We start from the raw sequence: 21196 nt of genomic DNA, 5'->3' as shown, positions 1-21196 counted from the left end.
TATGACCTACACAACTGTATGTAGCAAATCCTGTATCTCCATTTTTGGGGGGCCATTTACTGGAGGTTTACTGTGTTTCTTTGGTGGAGTCACGTTTCCCTGATTCTTCATGGTCCTTTAGCCTTGCATAGGTGTCTGCACATTTAAAGAAGAGACTTTATGGACTGACTTTGCTAAGAAAAGACTTTCACCTGGGGTGGGGACATGCCGGAGAGTGCTGTGACCCTGGGTTAGTGCTGCAGGTGCCAAGTGGAGGGGCATGTGGTGGCTACATGTCTTGGGGATCACGGTGTAACTCAGTAGATCAGGCCATTGGGATCCACAACATCGACAATTTGTGTGGTCTTGGCAAGCACTGCCAGGGGTCTGCAGAGGTTACAATGGCTGTTGGGGTTCTCAGCAGCACCTCCAGGTCCATAAACTAGGGAGAGGACCAGAGTACGCAGCAGTAGTGGCCCAAGCTGGTTTGTATGCACACGCTCGGCTGTGCGGGCCAGTTGCAGGTGCCTGAGTTGTGACAGGGCTGGTTATAAACACACATGTATAGTTGCTTTACAATGTTGTGTTAGTTTCTCCTGTACAGCAAAGTGAATCAGCTATATATGTACGTATATCCCCTCTTTTTTGGATTTCCTTCTCATTTAGGTCACCACAGAGCATTGAGTAGAGTTCCCTGTGCTATACAGTAGGTCCTCATTAGTTATCTATTTTATGCATAGTGTCAATAGTGTATATATGTCAATCCCAATCTCCCAATTCATCCCACCCCTCCTTTCCCCCTTGGTATCCATATGTTTGTTCGCTACATCTGTGTCTCTATTTCTGCTTTGTAAATAAGGTTGTCTATACCAATATTTTCAGATTCCACATATATGCATTATCATATATTCCACAAATATACGATACTTGTTTTTCTCTTTCTGACTCCCTTCACTCTGTATGACAATCTCTAGGTCCATCCACGTCTCTACAAATGACCCAGTCTCATTCTTTTTTTACAGCTGAGTGATATTCCGTGTGTATCTGTACCACATCTTCTTTATCCATTCCTCTATTGGTGGACATTTACGTTGTTTCCAATAAAAAATTTTTAAAAAACAAAGAAAAAATTTTAAAAAAGAAGACGTAAACTGTATATCAACAACCCCATAAAAATTGAAGCTAGGCCCGCTTTCTTAGTGTAGCAGAAAAAGCCTTGTACTAGAAGCCAGAGACCAAATTTCTACTCCTGGTTCTGCCACTACATAGTTATGTGATCCTGGATGAGCTATTTTGACATCTTGGCCATTGTTTTTCTCATCAGTGATACTTATTTAACCTTTGGGGTCAGGGAGCCCTCTGAGAATTTGATGAAGCTATAGCCCCTCTTCCCAGGGAAGTGCACATCAACACAGAGCTTTGCACAGAATTTTAAGGTTTTGGGGCTCCCCACAATAGCCAGCCTGGGACTTTTCCTGTGTAAGTGAACCCCAGGTCAGGAACTCATGGACAGGAGGATCATTACAGCCTCTTCCAGCTCTAGTGGACTCAGCTTTGTGAATCTGCGAGCAGAAGACGATGCTGAGGAAGTTACTTGAGAAAAAAGAGGAATAAGGAAGAAGAGGAGCAAAGGGAAAGGAAAAGAGAAGTTCTGTTTCTTAGTAACTCAAAAAATATCTAAGAATCCACTTGTTAGATGAACACTTACGTGAATTAAATGCAATATAATTAAATTTCATGTTAGAAAGGAAAATGTAACATGTTAACTCATTTTAAAGTTATACTCTCTTGGGAACAATAAGATAACTTACAGTGAATAAAATAAAGAAAGGAAAATGGAAGCAAAAAGCATTTACTGTAACTAAACGATTATCTCAAAATGTGATTAAATACTTAGAATTCTATGATTAAAAAGAAATCAAATAAACACACATGTAGCAATGGGGGCCAGGGCAGATATCAAGGCAAGTGCCAATGGCAGGTGCACTGACAGCTTTGGTGTGGTCCTGGCTGTTGGTGTGCATTACTATGACTGCTGGGTCTTGCCATGGACATGTAGCTGTGGAGGCCTGATGGGGGCCAGGGGTATCCATCACTGTGGAAGGGCTAGCTGCAGGTGAGCCTAGTGGTGCAGGCCAGTGACAGAAGACAGGGCTGGATGTGGGCCTACATGCTGCTGTAGGGCCTTGGTTATCAGCAGGGTCTTGCCATGGTACACACACAGGAATTTAGGTTGGTGACAGGTGTAAGTGCGCAGCCCTACCACTCATTCATTGTGCTTTGCTAACTTATATAACATCTCATCAATATGAGTTTTATCTAAGTCTTTTACATTTACAGTTGTCCCTTGGTACCCATGGGAGACTGGTTCCAGGACCTGTCCCAAATACCAAAATCTGCGGATGCTCAGGTCCCATAGTTGGTTCTCCATATCCACGAGTTCTGCATCCTCAGATTCAACCAATCATGGATTGTAAGTTAAGTTTGCAGTCCATGGTTGGTTGAATCCATGGATGCAGAACCAACCGATACAGAGAGCCAACTGTATATTTATTGAAAATATTCTGTGTACGGGAATCCCCTGGCAGTCCAGTGGTTAGGACTTTGTGCTTTCACTGCCGAGGGTGCAGGTTCAGTCCCTGGTCGGGGAACTAAGATCCTGTAAGGCACGCACGGTGGCACGGCCAAAAAAAAAGACAAAAGACTATTGGGATTCATTTTACCTATTGTCTCTGAAATGGTATTGTTGAAACTCAGAGCCACTGTCATTTAACAAGTTAACATAGATCCTAGTGTCTGAGTAACTTTGAAAGTCAACCCTTTACAAACCTTTTTAGACCTAGAAGTAGTTCTAAAGGCTAATTTTTAATTGGTAATTTTGATTATGTAAATCATATTTAGTCCTAAATTTTTTTCAAGTGTAATTCTGAATATAAATTGAAAAGTACAAAGTTTTTAACAGTATTATTACTAACACAAACCTCCAGGGAATATTTTCTACTTGAATTTATAAAGGTTTTTGGAGCCCTGGATCGGATCTTTATTAAGTTGTATTTTTTTCATTCTACTCAGTCCATTAACAGGATATAATGTTCAGCCAATAAGATGACTAGGTAATACAAAGAATTATTTGGTCCAGAATGTCAACGGCACCACTGCTCTAGGGTTTACTTTACAGGCATACCTCGGAGGTATCACAGCTTCAGTTCCAGACCACAATAAAGAGATTCACACAATGTTTTTGGCTTCCCAGTGCATATAAAGTTATGTTTACATTATAGTATAAGTGTGCAATAGCATTAAAAAAACAATGTACACACCTTAATTTAAAAATGCATTATTGCTAAAAAATACTAACCATCATCTGAGCCTTCAGTGAATCATAGTAGTAACATCAAATATCACAGATCACAGATCACCATAACAAATATAATAATAATGAAGAAGTTTGAAATACTGCGAGAATTACCCAGATGTGACACAGGGACACAAAGTGAACAAATGCTGTTGGAAAAATGGTGCCAATAGACTTACTTGACGCAAGGTTGCCACAAACCTTCAGTTCCTAAAAAATGCAATATCTGTGAAGCCCAATGCAGTGAAGTACAATAAAATAAGGTATGCCTGTATACATCTTTATCACAACACACCTTCACATAATGTGATTCACGTGTGCTGTAAGAACCTTACAACCGTATATTTTGATTTCCTCCCTCCCTCTCATGCTTTGTGCTTTTGTTGTGGGAGTCCTTCCAGATCCCAAGAAAAACCACATGAGAAATTAGGAAAACAGAAAAAAGTATTGTAATTCTTCTGTGAGAATTAAACCTTGACAGTCAACATGGAGATCTTAGCGGTTTACAGAGTCTAACGTCAAACTAAAAACAAGAGCAGGAAATGATGACGGTGGAGCTGAAAGTTAAGGCTGACATTTCCAGAACTGAGAGAAATGGTCATGATCTCATCGGTTAGTCTTGCTTGTTATTGTTGCCATGTGTTTTGTTGCCATGGGCCTGTCTACTGTAAAGGTGAATTATTTTTGCAAATAAATATGAATACACTAATGTGCATAGTATACTTATACAAATTCTTTGAGTGGTGTTCCAGGAAATAATAAATACAGGTAGCATGTGGTCTTCAAGAGCAGCTTTCCTTTTGTGGTACGCACATTACTTTCTCGATTCTGTAGCTTATCCATTGCTGATAATCTTTTGGAATCACACTTGTGTCACAGTGATTGAACCTCTCTGTCCTCATCACCTGCCGTGGTAGTTGCTGCCGCTGCTGCTGCTCCTGAGCGGGCCATGTAGAACTCCCTTCCCTGGTGCACCAAGTGGAGGAGAAGGATAGGTGTTTTATATGTTTCAGTGGTTCTCGTGGAATGTGGGTAAAAGTTCAACAGTGTCTGTACTTTAGATTATAACCTTTTCTGAGAATGATTTATAATTTTCATAGTGCCAAGATAGGAGCCTGTAATCAAATTCTAGCTTGCTTCTCCCAGCTGTGACCTAGATCCCTGGAGAATAGAGAATGGCCCTAATAATTGACCATGTATAAGTGTATTGTCTATGTGTCCCTCTCTGTGTATATTTAAGAAACGCATGTCCTTCCCTCTGTAACACAAATAAGAACTTTAGCTCCAGAACTTAAGGGACAAGAATTTGCACGACTCTGTCACTTTACTATTTTGGCAAGTTTTAACCCTCTGAACCTCATATTTCTCATTTTAAAAATGTGTGTAACAATGACAATAAGTAATAATAATAGCAGTAATTCAATTCTTGGGGATTTGAGAACAAAATGCATGTAACGGTTAAGTCTTAACAGTGCTGGGGACATTAGCATTCAGGAAATGTTAGCCCTTATTTCCATTGGCCTACACAAGTAGTTATTGAACTATTTCCTGAATTCTTTCCTTAGATGATTTTTCAGCCTAACTTGTTACCATAGGATAGTTACCATAACTGTAGCAAGCTAGCTCAAGTATTCATCTTCTTGAAAATTCTGTTGATGTTCTCATTTAATTACATGCTGTTTGCTTTAGGTCAGAGATGCGTGGGAGTGGAAGACACGGCAGAGAACTTGAAGAACATTTCTGCTTTTTAGCACTTCCTCAGAGTGATGTGGCTGAGATATATCAGAATGGAATAAGTACCAGAACATCTACATTGAAGATACTAGGCAACCCTCTTCTTGGAATTTATATATTTAGACATGTTGATGTGGCCTTGAATTTTGCTCACAGTAGAAGCGTTACTGTAGAAAGTATTATAATTTTTAAGGTTGGTAGCACAAAACAAATACTAAATATTATATTCAGTTTGCTTTAAATTGACCTAAATGTATTTTTTTTGTATTTTACTTTCAATATGAATTATTAATGTTTTAAAGTTGCATTGTATAAAATAAATATTAATTATTTATTACTATCATCATCATCATTTGAAATTTTCCCCCCCCTTTTTTTTTTTTTTTTTTTTTTTTGCGGTACACGGGCCTCTTACTGTTGTGGCCTCTTCCATTGCGGAGCACAGGCTCCGGACGCGCAGGCTCAGCGGCCATGGCTCACGGGCCCAGCTGCTTCGCGGCATGTGGGATCTTCCCGGACCGGGGCACGAACCTGTGTCCCCTGCATCAGCCAGCGGACTCTCAACCACTGCACCACCAGGGAAGCCCCAAAATACATTCTTTATATATTATGTAACTTGCTTTTTTCATTGATTATAAAATCAACATTTTCCATGTCATTAAATAAATATTCTTCTGTAATATCCTTTTGAACGACTACATAGTATTCCACTGTACAACTCTACCATAAATTTGTGCAACACATTTTTTAATGTTGGAATATAAATTACTTGGTTTTCTTATTTTTGTACTTTTAAATACTACTTTGATTATTCATGTAGGTACATTTTACACACACCTGTGATTATTTGCTAAGAATTAATTGATTAATTCCTATGTGTCAAATTAGGAGTCAGAGGTATGTGTACAGTTTCACAGCTTTCGATATGAAATGCCCAGTTGTCCTGAGAAAGGTGATACTAATTGACATTCCTTTCCACAGCCTGTGGGGGATGTCTGTTATCTCACATCATCACCAACTCTGTGTATTATATTTTTAAAAAGATATTTGCCAGTCTTAACATGTGATAGTTTCTCATTGTTGGTTCAGTTTTTTATTCTTTTTCATAGTTATTGCTGAGCTTAACATTCTGCGTATATTCATTGACAATATTTAGTGAACTGCCTATTAATATCCTTTGCTAGTTTCTTGGTTTTTCCTTTCTTTGTTTCTAGTTGATTCATAAGCATTATCAATTCATTAAAGTGAATGTTGAGAGCTAGGCTCTTCTGTGTATAATGTTTTATCACTTATTGCTTTCTTTTTTAAATAAACATTTTATTTTGTAATAAATTGAAATTTACAGAAAAATTATGAAGGTAGTACAGAAAGGTCCTGTATACAATTTAGCCAGCTTCCCCTAATGTTAACATTTCATATAACTATAACACCTCTGTTAAAACTAAGAAACTGAAACTAACAGTGTGTATGTCAATTATATCTCAATTTAAAACATGATAATAAAATAAAATGAAAAGAAACTAACATTGGTACCGTACTATTTAATACAGACTATTCAGCTTTTGCCAGTTTTTCCACTAATGTTTTTTTCTCTTCCAGTGTCCAAGTACAGGGTACCACATTACATTTAGTATTGTTTTCAATTTTGAATGGATTATTAGCATATTAAAAAATAAAAGTAATAGAATTGCTGACTGAAATAAAATTTGTGGTTGTTTTCATATTAATTGCACTTTTTCCCCACCTTTTATCACTTAATTAGTTCATGGTTTTTAAAATTTTTATACTCATTTGTTTTCAGTGTACAGAAGTTTTGGAATATTTTACAGTGAAATTTGTTTTTAGTTCATGGTTTTTTGGCAATATGCTTAGAAAAGAATCCTCACTTGGAGGTTAGATATTTGCTTGTATTTCTTTCTACAGTGTTTATATTACTTAAATGTTTACCTTGTTTAGTATTTATTTTGGTTTATAGGTCGAGAGGAATTTAATCTTTTTCAAGTTCACACCATTTATTGAATAATCTGGTTTTGCTTCATTTATTTCAAATGATGCTTTTAATATCATATTATGTTTTTATAGATGCTTGGACTTACCTGGGCTTTTTGTTTTGTGCAGCTTTTTCCCCCTCTCTGCCTTTTTTTGTGGTAGTACCGTTCTTTTAAAAAGTATTTAATATCTGGAAGTGCATGTCACCTTTCCTGTTCCATCATTTTCTATTTCTGACCCAAATTTTTTTCAAAAAATTGTTTCCAAAATTTTATATGTTATTCTTGTTTAGTCTTCCAGGGAAGTTTTTAAACTAAAACTCATTTCTACAAATGGATTTTCTGAAATTTTTATTGGAACTACTATAGTCTTTGAGTTTAATTTAAGGGGGAATTGACATAATTACAATAAGTCATGCCATTCATCTGGGACATGGATTATCTCTCCATTCGAATTTCTTTCCTTAAAAAAGAAGCTAGCTTTACTTTCCTAGTATGAGAGTTTAAAGTGTTTTGGTATATTTTAATTTAACTTCTTTTTGCCTTTTTTTTTCCAGGTTCTTTTTGGAAAAGTGAAGAAAATTCAGCCTTCAGTGGATAAAAACAAAGTTTCTTTGGATCCTTCTCCTAACTTTGACTGCCATATGTCAAGAAGTGTCCCCTCTTTGAAAGATACCATTGAACTACAAGCCTACAGTTCAGCAGTATGTTAACTTTTTGGTTCATTTGACAACTTGAAAGTCACATGCCTCACACTGTATGATATAAGCCTTAAAACAACTGCCCAAAATATTAAATGGAAATCTCTTACTTCATTCACCATAATATGACCTAAATAAATAGATAGTAAAAGCTGTTTTAATATTTGTGATCTCAGAACATTAATAAAGAGGCTTCCAGATTTACAGTTAACTTCGTTCTAAGTACAGTGGCTGCTTTTATTTAGATGTTTCATAGATTAATTCCTAACTTGCAAAACAAACAAGGCTACTTTGAAATGTTATTGATCTTCGCAAAAGGAGAAAAGGCTTATGTATTAGTCATTACATGGTAGACTAATTACTACACAGTAATTTTCTGTCATATGTTACTGAGACACTTAGTAGACCTTTAATCTTTTATAGAAGATTAAATTATGTAATACATACTATATATAATCATATATATGATTAAATGAGGATAAATATTTTAGAAATACCCCACATGTAAGATGTATTAAGCTATTGTTATTTTTCTAATTGACTTTTCCTCCCAAATAAAATATAGTGGTTCCCAGCATATGCAAACCATTGAAGTTTTAATGAAAAAATACTTTTTTATTTAAAAACAGATTGTGTCTGTTTCTGCTGATACTGGAAGCCTATCAAGGAAAAAATATGCTGTGGGGAAAAAAATTCCTCTTCGGGAAAACTAGGGTTGAAGAAGCCAGGGAGAGTGGGGCTGTATGGAAGCTGATTAATAAATAACAACATGCAGTTATCTAGATTTTTTAAAATAGGAGCTTATTCAAGTCTGCAAAAATTAATCAGCATAAAAATGTTCTCTTCCTTCTTTATCTTTTAGGTATACTTCTATGAATATAATAATCTTTCAAAGCCAGTAGATAAACCTAGGCAGTGTCTTCCATATGCAATAGTAACAGTAAAATTTATTGGTCAAAAAGTAGATAAAGGACACCTTATGACATCTTTGAGACTCCTCTCAACAGGATTTCCTAAGAGGGCTGGTAAGATACATATATTTTTCTACTTCAGTAGCATTTGTGCTGGTCTTACAACTTCTGAATATGATTTTCTAATACATTATGAATATCTAAGCAAAATAGTTGTGCTTTACCTATTTTCGATTTTATATATCTAGAATTACATTGCAGCTATTTTTTTTTTCTTTTTCTTTTTCTTTTTTTTTTGCGGTACGCAGGCCTCTCACTGTTGTGGCCTCTCCCGTTGCGGAGCACAGGCTCCGGACGCGCAGGCTCAGCGGCCATGGCTCACGGGCCCAGCCGCTCCGCAGCATGTGGGATCTTCCCGGACTGGGGCATGAACCCGTGTCCCCTGCATCGGCAGGCGGACTCTCAACCACTGCGCCACCAGGGAAGCCCATTGCAGCTATTTTCGTTATTTCTTTTGCTCAGTGTTATGTTTGTGTGATTCTTCCACGCTGATATGTATAACTGTAGTTTCTTCATTTTCACTCATATATTTGTATACACACATACACACACACACACACACACACCATATTATTCAATTTTGTGACTATACACTATTCCTCTGGGGATGTTTTGACATTTTGTAGTTTTCTTCATATTCCAAATATTGCTGTTTTAAACATTCATGTACGTATCTCAGTGCATATGTGCAAGAGTTTTTCTATAGCGTATACATCTACATCAGGAATGTGCAACTTAATCCAAAGACAATGTCAAGCAGTTTTCAAAAGTGGTTGTGTCAGGTTACCTAATTACTCTACATCATTGCCAGTACATTTACTTCTGTTTTTAAAAAAATTTATTTATTTATTTATTATTTTTGGTTGCATTGGGTCTTTGTTGCTGCAGGTGGGCTTTCTCTAGTTGCGGTGAGCGGGGGCTACTCTTCATTGCGGTGCACGGGCTTCTCATTTGCGGTGGCTTCTCTTGTTGCAGAGCATGGGCTCTAGGCGCACAGGCTTCAGTAGTTGTGGCACACGGGCTCAGTAGTTGTGGCTCACGGGCTCTAGAGCGCAGGCTCAGTAGTTGTGGCGCACGGTCTTAGCTGCTCCGCGGCATGTGGGATCTTCCCAGACCAGGGCTCAAACCCGTGTCCCCTGCATTGGCAGGCGGATTCTTAACCACTGTGCCACCGGGAAAGCCCCATATACTTTAAAAAAAATGTTTCTGCCAGACTCACAGACTTCAAAAACAACTGTATGATTACCAAAGGGGAAAGGTAAGGATAAGTTAGGAGTTTGGGATTAACATATACAGACTACTATATATAAAATAGATAATGAACAAGGACCTACTGTATAGCACAGGGAGCTCTACTCGGTATTCTGTGATAACCTATGCGGGAAAAGAATCTGAAAAAGAACGGATATATTTATATGTATAACTGAATCACTTTGCTGTACACCTGAAACTAACACAATATTGTAAATCAACTATACTCTAGTATAAAATAAAAATTAAATTAAAAAAATGTTTCTGCCAGCCTAGTGAGTGTGATATGTTATCATTATCACCTCCAAAAAAGAGACTCTTTACCCATTGAAAGCTCTCATGTCCCTTTTCCCCTAAGCCCCCCACGACCCCTACACAGTCACTAATCTGCTTTCTGTCTCTATAAATGATCCTATCCTGGCCTGGCCATTTCATTAAGTGAAGTCATAAATAGTAGCCTTTCATGACTGGTGACTTTCACTTAACAGTGTTTTCAGGCTTCTTGCATGTTGCAGCATGTATCAGTACCTTGTTCCTTTTTATGGAAAAATATTCTGTTACATGGATACATTACGTTGTGTTTATCCATTCATCAGTTGACCATGTGGGTCACTTCCACCTTTTGGCAATTATGAATAATTATGCTAAGAGCATTCTTGAACAAGTTTTGGTGTAGACATGTGTTTTCTTTGCTCTTAGGTGTATAGCTTGTTCCTGAACCTCGGGGCAAAGTGTTCATCTTTCCCCAGTAAATATGATGTTAGCTGTGGGGGTTTTTTATGTCCTTTACCCTGTTGAGGAAGTTCCCTTCTATTCCTAGTTTGTTGAGTGTTTTTATCTTGAAAAGGGCAATTACTTATCCTTTAGAATCTTTGCTATCTAAAAGGTTTTTTAATATGAATCTTCTTGTGTATTTAGTGGGGTTGGACGTCTTTTTGTGTTTGTTGACAGTTTTTACTTAACCTGTGATTTTCTTGTTTAAGTACTTTGCCCAACTATCTATTGCATAGTCTTTTTATTAATCTTTTGAAGATATCTGTATATTCTTTATGTATTCCAATATATGTGTAATTATGTACTAAGTTTGTCTCATTCAGAATATGCTTTTCACCAGTTTATTTTTCTAAGTTTTACCATGGGTTTGACCTATTAAAATATTTAATGTGTATGTAATTGACATCATTTCTCATTTTTGGTTTTCTGACTTCCATCCATGCTTAAAAAGTACTTTCCAGGGGCTTCCCTGGTGGCGCAGTGGTTGAGAGTCCGCCTGCCGATGCAGGGGACACGGGTTCTTGCCCCGGTCCGGGAAGATCCCACATGCCGCGGAGCGGCTGGGCCCGTGAGCCATGGCCGCTGAGCCTGCGTGTCTGGAGCCTGTGCTCCGCAGCAGGAGAGGCCACAACAGTGAGAGGCCCGTGTACCGCAAAAAAAAAAAAAAAAAGTACTTTGCTATCCCCAGGATTATAAAACTATCCCTCCATGTTTTCTTCCAGTATTTTTATGCCTTTATTTTTTAATGAATTTTGTTTTATTTCAGTATAAGGAGGTATAGGGATCCACCTTTCCTTTTTTTCTGTCCACTCCAGCTTAAGCACTACATCTCTATATTTTCTTTTTTCTTTTTTAATTTTATTTGTTTATTTTTGGCTGCCTTGAGTCTTTGTTGCTGCACGCGGGCTTTCTCTAGTTGAGGCGATCGGGGGCTACTCTTCATTGCGGTGCACGGGCTTCTCACTGCGGTGGCTTCACTTGCTGCGGAGCACGGGCTCTAGGCACGCAGGCTTCAGTAGTTGTGGCACGTGGGCTCAGTAGTTGTGGCTCCCGGGCTCTAGAGCGCAGGCTCAGTAGTTGTGGCGCATGGGCTTAGTTGCTCCGCAGCATGTGGGATCTTCCCGGACCAGGGCTCGAACCCATGTACCTTGCATTGGCAGGCAGATAGATTCCCAACCACTGCACCACCAGGGAAGTCCCACATCTGTATTTTCGAACATATTTCCACTATAGCTTACTCTAATTAAAAGGATAATCACAATAGTTATATAATTTAGAAATCTTCAGCAGAGCTATTTTTTTAACATTCTGTGAAAAAGAACTTCATGGTACATTCCCAGTGATATGATTATAACTTCATATATTGTTCATGAGCAACTTCTCATTAATAATCTGTTTTAACAATGGTATTTTCATGGTATTAGTTAGCTATGAATGCTTTGTGAACATTTTACCTGCTAAATATGTGTTTTTATAAGTTCCTTTGTTATTACATTGAAGTGCTTCATGAAATTTTAGGAATAAATCTCTATAAATTATAAAAAGAAAATTTGCTTCTATTTTCCAGGTTTTTGTTTATATTTATTATTTGCCAGAATATTTATTTCATAATGGAGCAGGGGTAGTGGTTTGCTTTGGCTCCTGGGAAGGATTTTGTGCAGCCTTTTTGATCTGTTCCCCCTCCTGTTTCTTTACCTTATTCCTCTTTCCTTTCCAGTTTTGTTCTCCTGTGGTAGAGGGAAAAGAAGCAAGGTAACAGTAGGTGGAGGGAGACAATTTTACCTAATAATGTATAGATTCTATTATTAAATATCTAATAATATCTAATTAATATAAGAATTACCTAGTCTGTGAGCAACATGGTTTTATTCCTAGTTAATTTTTCTATTTCTTAGTATTTGTCAAAATTCAAATTTTTTATGGCAAATACTTATAATGGGTCTATAGGGCAGAATTTCATGCTATGTCATTTATACTTTATCGGTCGGTTACTCTTCCTCTTCTCTTCTTGCTTTTTCTGCTGAGAACATACTTTAATCATCATTAGGTTATTTGATGGACTTTCAGTTAAAACCGCTTATGACATAGTTTACTTGCATTAATAGAGTTGCCTGAAGAAACACTTTTTGTTCCTGTTTTTCCTTATTTTCTTATTATTTCCACAGAAAGAACATGGTCTCTGAATAACTGTACAGTGGCCAAAAGAATTGGAAAAGGAAAAGATGCTACTGTCATCTTTGAGCATTTCAGGAAACCTATAGATCCATTTGTTCAGGAAAACTGTTCATGCAGTGCACTAACTTCAGAGATAAATCCTTACAACTCAGATATTTCTAACTCCCATGGAAATGTGCAAAATGAAAACATTTCTGTACTTGAAGCATACAGTGGACAGATGGAGCACAATTCAGCAGAATGTAGAGACACTTCTCAAGTACATGCATATGATTCAGGTCCTTCATTTATTCCCAGTGATACCAGAGAAAGTGTTAATAATGATGACCTCTTAAATTTGACACATCTTAAAGATGTTTTAAGTGGTTTTGCTCCTGCTTTTCCCCTTCATAACAATATTGGCTCAAGCACAGTTATTACTTCAAAACACATCAAAGACCCAAGACTGATGAAGAGAAAAGAAAGCATGGGAAAACATAATACTATTACAGGTTTAAATGAGATCTTGCCATCGGAGAAGAGTTTAGATTTTGCTAATTCAGAAATAAACCTATCATCTATGCCAACTAATCCTGCCTCGTCATCTGAAGTCATGCCTGGTGATCAGACTGTTCTTACTAATTATTTGGATGCCCCTTGCTTCAAAATTTCTTTGAATGAGTCACAAACCCAGGCTCACAACATGGGCTCTAAGACCTATGACTGTACAGCGCCCAGTAAAATCACCATGACAGAACAGCGTGAGAGCCACGACAATTCTTCCTTCCCAATGTGTGTGTCAAATGTAGTCTCAGAAGTTGAAATCCAAGAACACAGTGGAGAAAAAGCTCAGAGATCCCAGCAGAGAAGCAACATTCCACTTTTAATTGAACAAAATAGTGAGCCACGTGACTCTTACGAATCAGTGAATACTTGTACAAAAGTATATAATAGTGACGTCTCTCCAGAACCACAGTCTTCTAATTTTAAAACTGTATATCAGACTGGTCACCAAATGCCTACGCTTTTTCCGCTCGAAAGCAAAGAAAGCATATGTGAGAACATTCAAGATATTGGAAAGATGAGAAACTTCACTGGGCCAGAAGACAATTCCAAACGTGAAGAAAAGCAAAATGTATGGAAAAGTGATCATTCTTCTACTAATAAAACAAAAATCAGTCCAGTAGATAGTTACATTTCTTTGCATCAAGACGACAAAGAGAATGAGAATCTTGATTATTTGGTGGAAAATTGTGATCAAATATTAATTACTCAAGGGTTAGAAAAGCCAAAATCTTTCTCATCTACCACAGAGGAGAAGTATGAGCTAGGTCACCTAGTATTGGAAATACAAAATCATCTTACTCCAAGACCGGAGAACCTTTCACAAAAGCATCCTCAGCACTCTTTAGAGTACAAAGATAACGTTCATACAAGTTTTACCATTTCTCAAAAACGAATGGAACTGAAATTGGAAGAACCAGATCAAAACTGTGTTAGCGTTATGACTGATGCTTTGCAGGAAGCAAAAGACCTTCGCCAGGCCAAACAACTGCCGGCTGTTACTTCATCTCATGACATTAAAACAGCTCATAATGCAAATTGCAGCATAGCTAGAGAACATATATGTGTTAAAAGGAGAAATGGAAATGATCCAGTGTCCTTAGCGAACAGTGAAAGAGACTGCAAAGAAAATTCTCAAGTTAACAGTAAAGGTCAAGATCACACTCAGTTCTGTAATTCACAGTTGAACAGTGATGTGCACCTGAATGTTGATTGCAGAGAGCAGAGAGATAATGATAAAGAAAACCAGAATGAGGCTGAAGTGGAAGACATTGCTTTGTCTACAGAAAACAACATAGGGAATATACATGGAGATGAGAAGCAGAGTTTTCATGCAAACAAAAATTTTACCACTGTAGATGAAAGGAGGGAGAATAAAGATTACAATAGCATCGAAATTCTGAGTTCTGAAGAATTTTCTACTACATTTAATTTGACTTGGGGAAAAAAACATGTGTCCACAGAATCTACATTATTAGAAAATGAAGGTACCGTAACTGCCATAGACGAAAAAGATACTGGAAGGACTGTAGAGCATTTGGTTTCCACAACATTTCCCCAGGTTGCAGGTTCTTCAGGGCATGTAGCCTCACATGCTGTAGTTCAGGTAGCTGATGCTCCAGTGCCGGCGTTAGGCACAAACCTCAAAGATCACCAAAGATACCAGTTTAAAGAAACTTGTTCTTCTGAGGGTCCAGATTTTGGTTTGTTAGTAAAATATAGGGTTTCTGATTGTGAAACAGATATGGATAAAAATCAATTACACAACTCATTTCATCAGTCAGTAAGTGACAACTCAGTTCTTCAAAGCATCAAATTGGATAATAAGATTGAAGTAGGATCAGAACGGAGTGACAGTGCTTTTCTATTTCAACAGGACGCTCATAGCCATGGAAATGTACTCTATGAAGATTTCGGGGCCTCATACGAGGCTCTGAAGTCTCGCATCGGTTGGGAAGGTCTGTTAGGAAGCACTAATGGGGAGACAGAAGTTTTGAAAAGCACCACAAGGAGGGAGAATAGCGATCAGCGTTGCTCTGAGGGAAGTAGTTTTTACTTCTCTACAGCAAAAAACAAAGCAGAGCTCTTCAACCCAATTTTACTTCCTGATCTAGAAATTAGGATTACTAATGTATTTATGCAAGGGTTCAGCTCTGCTGTTGAATCCCTTGCATTGAAAGATAATTCCAGCAAATATAGAACTGAAGCCATAAAATCAGAAATAAAGGAGGAGGAGGAGGAAGAAGTTCCACGATTTGAAATTCATTCCCAGTGTTCTGGTGAAAATTCACATCATCCATCAGAAGGTGAATTTGGTAATGTAAGGCAAGAATCAGGACTAGTGAGTAAATCTGAAACCTCACTTTCTGAAAAGCAAAACAAGGGACCTTTGCTTACTGAACCTTCTAATGTCACAACAGTAAATAACGAAAGCAGGCGTTCCTTTACAAAGTCAAAAACCGATTGTTATGATACTGGAAGTAAAAAGGACACAGAATCAAGAATTAGCCAAAGAAAGCCACATACACCTTTTAGGGACCAGAGTATACCACATAAAGATTTAAGACATCACGAAATTTGTGGGAATAGGAGGAGGCTAACCAGTCAGGACTTGTCGGAACGTTTTTCTTCATTATCCCAAGGACGAATTGAAACCTTTTCACGGTCAGAAAAACACATTAGGAGTGTCCCGGATATTCTAACTAGTGAAGCATCTTTATGCAAAAGGAGATGTCTTTCCAGAAAACTTGACGGAGCTGTTCGTCACTTAAAAAAAGCTCACAGAAGAGTTCACACGTCTTTGCAGCTTATAGCTAAAGTGGGAGAAAAGAGAAAGGGCCCTTTACCAAAAGCCTATACAGTAATATGCAATAATTTCTGGGAAAGTTGTGACCTTGAAGGTTATAGTTCTGTGTCTGAAAGAAGATATTACTCCACTAAGCAATTTTTGTCAAAAAGAAAATACGACAAGCCTGGAGAGAAAAGGGCTTTGGGATTTGAAGTTGATAAATCATTAACTCATGTATCAAACCACAAGTCTTATAAAACAAGTGGAGAGAGAGTCACAAAGTGCCTTTCTGAGAAAAATGTGCCCGGTGTCTCCAGGAGTCCCACCACTATTCGCGTGAGAGGATGTTGTGATCGAGAGTATCCTGAATCACAGTTAGCCCTCTGCTCCAGGTCCCAAAGTACAAGTCAGTCAGCTTATAGCACTAGCAGTTTGAGAAATCCCAGATCATCAGAACTTCAGCCCTTTTCTAGAAAAACTGGGTGTCCCTCTTCCCCAGACTGCCCAGATGAGAAACTAACTAAAAGAGAAAATCAAATCGATGCAGAGTTTTTATCTAACGTTAGTAAATACGAAAAGCTTAAGAACCATTCAGCACGTGGTAATATTAAGGGTACAACAAAAGAAAACAATTCTGAAGCTAACGAAGTAATAAGTAAAAGGAATTCAGCATCTTTAACTTGCATAAAAGAAAGCAACATAAATTTTGGTGTGGACAAAAATTATGATGCAACTTGTATAGCCCATGCAAAGGTGAAAACTGATACAGTTAATTCAGTCTTAGAATCAGGTGTGACGCATGCTTTTAATATTGATATCAACAAACCAAATAACCTTATTTTATCTGGTTATACAAGAAACCTGGAAGTAAATTTTCCTATAGAAAAATGGACAGCTCCTAATGAGAGCTCCAAACCAGGCATTATTACAGGAAACTTCCTTATGGACCCATTAAATCTAACTCTGATAAAAAGCAAAAAGTGTAACATTATTCCTCAATTGTTATCAGCCACTCTAGTGACAGACAGTGAGGGAGAATCTTCACAATCTTACCTGAATAAACAGAGCATTTTTGCTGTAGATTCTTCAGCAGTGTCTACCGTTGTACCACACTGTCAACAAGGATGTGCTGGAAAGGAGCTGCTAAAGACAGAACATTCCTCTTCAAGTAATTGCTTCCGCATAGACGGGAAGGGAACAAATGTTATTGAGAATTCTGAGTTGGATTTCACATCAGTAAGTGAAGAAAGTAAGGACAATATGATGAAGAAACTATTTTCCCATGATAGTTTTCTGCTCTTAAAAGATAACATAAAGGGTTCTTCTTCCCCAAAATATATTGCAAAGAAAGACATTCAGGACAGAAGAATGTGGAAAGATAAACAAGCAGAGAAAGCAAAAGATTCATTTCACAAAACCGTGGCTGAAGGATCAAGTGTTAAGACTGAGTACAAAAATCAAAAGAATAAGACATTAGAAGAATCCTCCTACTTAAGTGAGAAAACAGTGAAAGACAGCTTGATCGATTCTCATTTAAGCATTAAAGGTGCTTCTGAGGCAGTCTCTTTGAGTAACACTGCTTCTAATCAGCTTAACAAAAGAAAGAAAGAGGAGGGAAAAGTTAGTCATGACTCTCAGTCTGACTCCACAGTGCACTCAGGAAGAGCCTGTAATTCCAAACCAGGCATTAAAGGAATGAATCATATGCCTCTTCTACATGCCCACTCTGAAACCTCCAACGTCTCTCCTCCTCCGAAGATGCCTACATCATACATGAATGAATTAAAAGAAGAACACTGCTTCACTAATAATTTGGCTCCTATAGCTAAGATAGCTCAAATTTTGAAGAGGGCAGATGAAGCATCATCTTTGCAGATTCTACAGGAAGAAACTAAAGTTTGTCAAAATATTCTCCCTTTATTTGTTGAAGCTTTTGAAAGAAAACAAGAGTGTTCATTTAAACAAATCTTGATTTCAAGAGACCTGTTGGTAGAACAAAACCTGTGGTATAACTGCAGACGCAAATTAAAACCGTGTGCTCTTGACTCCTTGGTAGAACTTCAAATGATGATGGAAACTATTCAGTTCATTGAAAACAAAACACGGCTCTTAGGAGGTGAGCCAACATTCCGAAGCTTGCTTTGGTATGATGAGACATTGTACAGTGAGCTGCTTGGCAGACCACGTGGGTTTCAACAACAATCCAACTTCTATCCTGCTTTTCAAGGCAGGTTAAAATATCATGCATTCTGTGAGTTGCAAAACTATCATGATCAGTTGGTTGAAGTGTTTGAAGAAACCAAAAGGGAAATCAGTTCATACTACATGTTCTTAAAATACAAACGACAGATTAATGAGTGTGAGGCAGTAATGAAACATTGTTCTGATTGCTTTGACTTTTCTCTTTCTGTTCCATTTACCTGTGGAGTTAACTTTGGAGATAGTTTGGGAGACCTAGAATCCTTGAGAAAAAGTACATTAAATCTGATCAATATATATGGGGACTCTCCCCAAAAAGATTCCTGTCCAGGAAAACAAGACCATCTATGGATTATTATAGAATTGATCTCCTCAAAAGTTAATTTTATCAAGAGCAATGAGGCAGTAAGTATTAAAATATCTCTTTATGGTCTGGAACATATCTTTTTTGATGCTGCAAAAAGTCTTGTTTGGAAAGAAAAGAGAGAGTCTTTCGGCAAAAAATACTCAGGAAAGAACAGCAAAGAAATACTACTCAAAATAAATCAACATGCTTTTTCTAAGTTGCAGAAGATATGTGATACGTCGTCTAAAGGTTTAAGCAGTGAACGCGTTTCCAGTACTGGGCTTGAGAATACTATGATTGCTTCCAGAAAGTCAAATGCTCTAGTAAACAAAGCAACAATTAGCATAGAAAACTCTAGGTTTAACAGTACTTTGCTTTCACATCCAGATATCTGTTGTATTAGTGAAATATTGGATCAAGCTGAATTTGCAGACTTTAAAAAACTACAGGAACTCACTTTGAGATGTACCGATCACTTAGAAATTTTAAAAAAATACTTTCAGTTACTGCAAGAAGATAACATAGATAATATTTTTATCACACAAGAAAATGTTTTGGACATGGTGAAAAACCACAACCATGAGGCAGTAATTTTAAAACCTGCGGCCATTGAAACCTATATTGAAATCGTCATGCTCTCAGAAACAGTTCACTTTCTTAAAAACTCAATGGCAAAGAAACTAGACAAACAGAGGTTTCGAGGTATGCTTTGGTTTGATTTGTCACTTCTTCCTGAACTGGTTCAGTGCCAAGAAGAAATGACTTCTTTCTCATTTCTTAAAGATAATTCAACAGATTGTCTTTGGAAAGTGATAGAGACTGCTATTTCTGAACTTAAGAACGATCTGGATATTATCTACAAATATAATGAAGCTGTTAATTGCTCCTATGCTCTTCATTTGCTCTCAAGAGAACTTGAAGAACTTTCAGAAATAAAAACACTTCTAAAGAAGTCTAAGTATTCTCTTTCCACGTACATTGACTTTGTGCCATGTATAGCATCCATAAATTACGGAAGCACTGTGACAGAGTTAGAATACAACTACAATCAGTTTTCCACCCTGCTCAAAAATGTGATGGCTGCCCCTCGGAAGGACTTAGGGAAAATGGCCCATGTTATGAAAGTCATGAAAACTATTGAAGATATGAAGATAATATGTGCTAAAAATGCTAAATTAACCATTTCCTTTATCCTGTGCCAAATGCGACATAACAGAAAGAAGACTTTGCACCTGGAGAGAAAGGAAGAAATGAATATTCATGTAAAACCTAGGAAGAATATCAACAAGTCCAGTACTTGTGTGAAGGTGCCCTCAGTTTCACAGTGCATAATGAAAAACGTTTCAAATTCCTCTAAAAAACGACCTTTCACTGTAGACAAGTGTGAAGACCCTCAGGAACAAGAGGAAAATACTACCGTTTCCAGTTGTAAAAAACAAAAGGTAACAAATGTTTTAAGCGAAACCTGTGTAGGTATTCTTTTTGAGAACAAGGCTACTCTTTAAGTAAACAAGTACGTAGTTTGCAGAATTGTAAAAATTGAGGATGCTTTAAATACTGCCTTGCAAAATGAGTTTACTAACTGAACTATTGGATTAAACAATCCATGTTATCTATAAAATGATGTGAATGAATTGTATATGTGAGAGAGAGCCTTGCAAATGTCTACTTTTAAACTTACAAATTAATTGTTTTATTTAGAAAACACTTCTTGGAAGGGTGTGAATTTTAATAACGGCTAAAGGAAAAGTACATATTATGAATGTGAGTTAAGCAAGTGACCAAGTATTTATTGAGTAGCTTCTATATAATGAGGCTATACTTAATGTTGTGGATATCAGAACTTGACAGTGGAGTCTGTGTTCTTGACCATTATCATCCACACAGAGGAATAATACAGATATTTTAAAATAGACGATTATGAAGGAGTTAGTCCTGCATAAGTACATTTTATTTAACAAATTTTATATAGCATTTATTAAATACTTGGCAGCATTCTAATGAATGTACAAACATTAACTTTTTCTGTTCTTCACAGAATGCTTATGATGTAGGCACTGCTATTATCTTATTAAAAAGTACAGAAACTGAGGCATAGAAAGGTTAACTAACTTTCCCAAGGTCACAAAGTTAGTAAACGGAAGCGCCTACATATAAAACAAGGCAGTCTAGCTCCAGAGCCCATATTAATAATTGCCCCTACTCCACCCTCAGAGACTACTCAAAATTTTTTGAGAATTTCTCATTTCAGAAGCAAAGAAAGAGAGACCTATATGCAAAATGAAAAGCAGGGTTCTTTCTCAGCTTACTCTAATTGTATTCGTTAGTTAAACTTTAGTTCTAGAGACTAGGAAACAAATCATTTATTGCACTGTGTTTGTGGGAAAATGCT

At 37.3% G+C, this 21196-nt stretch overlaps 1 protein-coding gene across 1 annotated transcript in view; it reads left to right on the top strand.

Annotated features, from left to right (window-relative positions):
• Positions 1-21196, top strand: part of TEX15 (testis expressed 15, meiosis and synapsis associated) — a 61448-nt gene that overhangs the window by 35589 nt on the left and 4663 nt on the right. Inside the window, 4 exon segments of the mRNA XM_032618294.1 lie at positions 5024-5261; positions 7614-7760; positions 8620-8782; positions 12919-20246. Coding sequence (XP_032474185.1) covers positions 5024-5261; positions 7614-7760; positions 8620-8782; positions 12919-20246 — 7876 coding nt within the window.

The sequence above is a fragment of the Phocoena sinus genome, chromosome 21, assembly GCF_008692025.1.
Source record: "Phocoena sinus isolate mPhoSin1 chromosome 21, mPhoSin1.pri, whole genome shotgun sequence".
Lineage (NCBI taxonomy): Eukaryota > Metazoa > Chordata > Mammalia > Artiodactyla > Phocoenidae > Phocoena > Phocoena sinus.
This window is presented reverse-complemented; position numbering and strand designations above follow the sequence as displayed.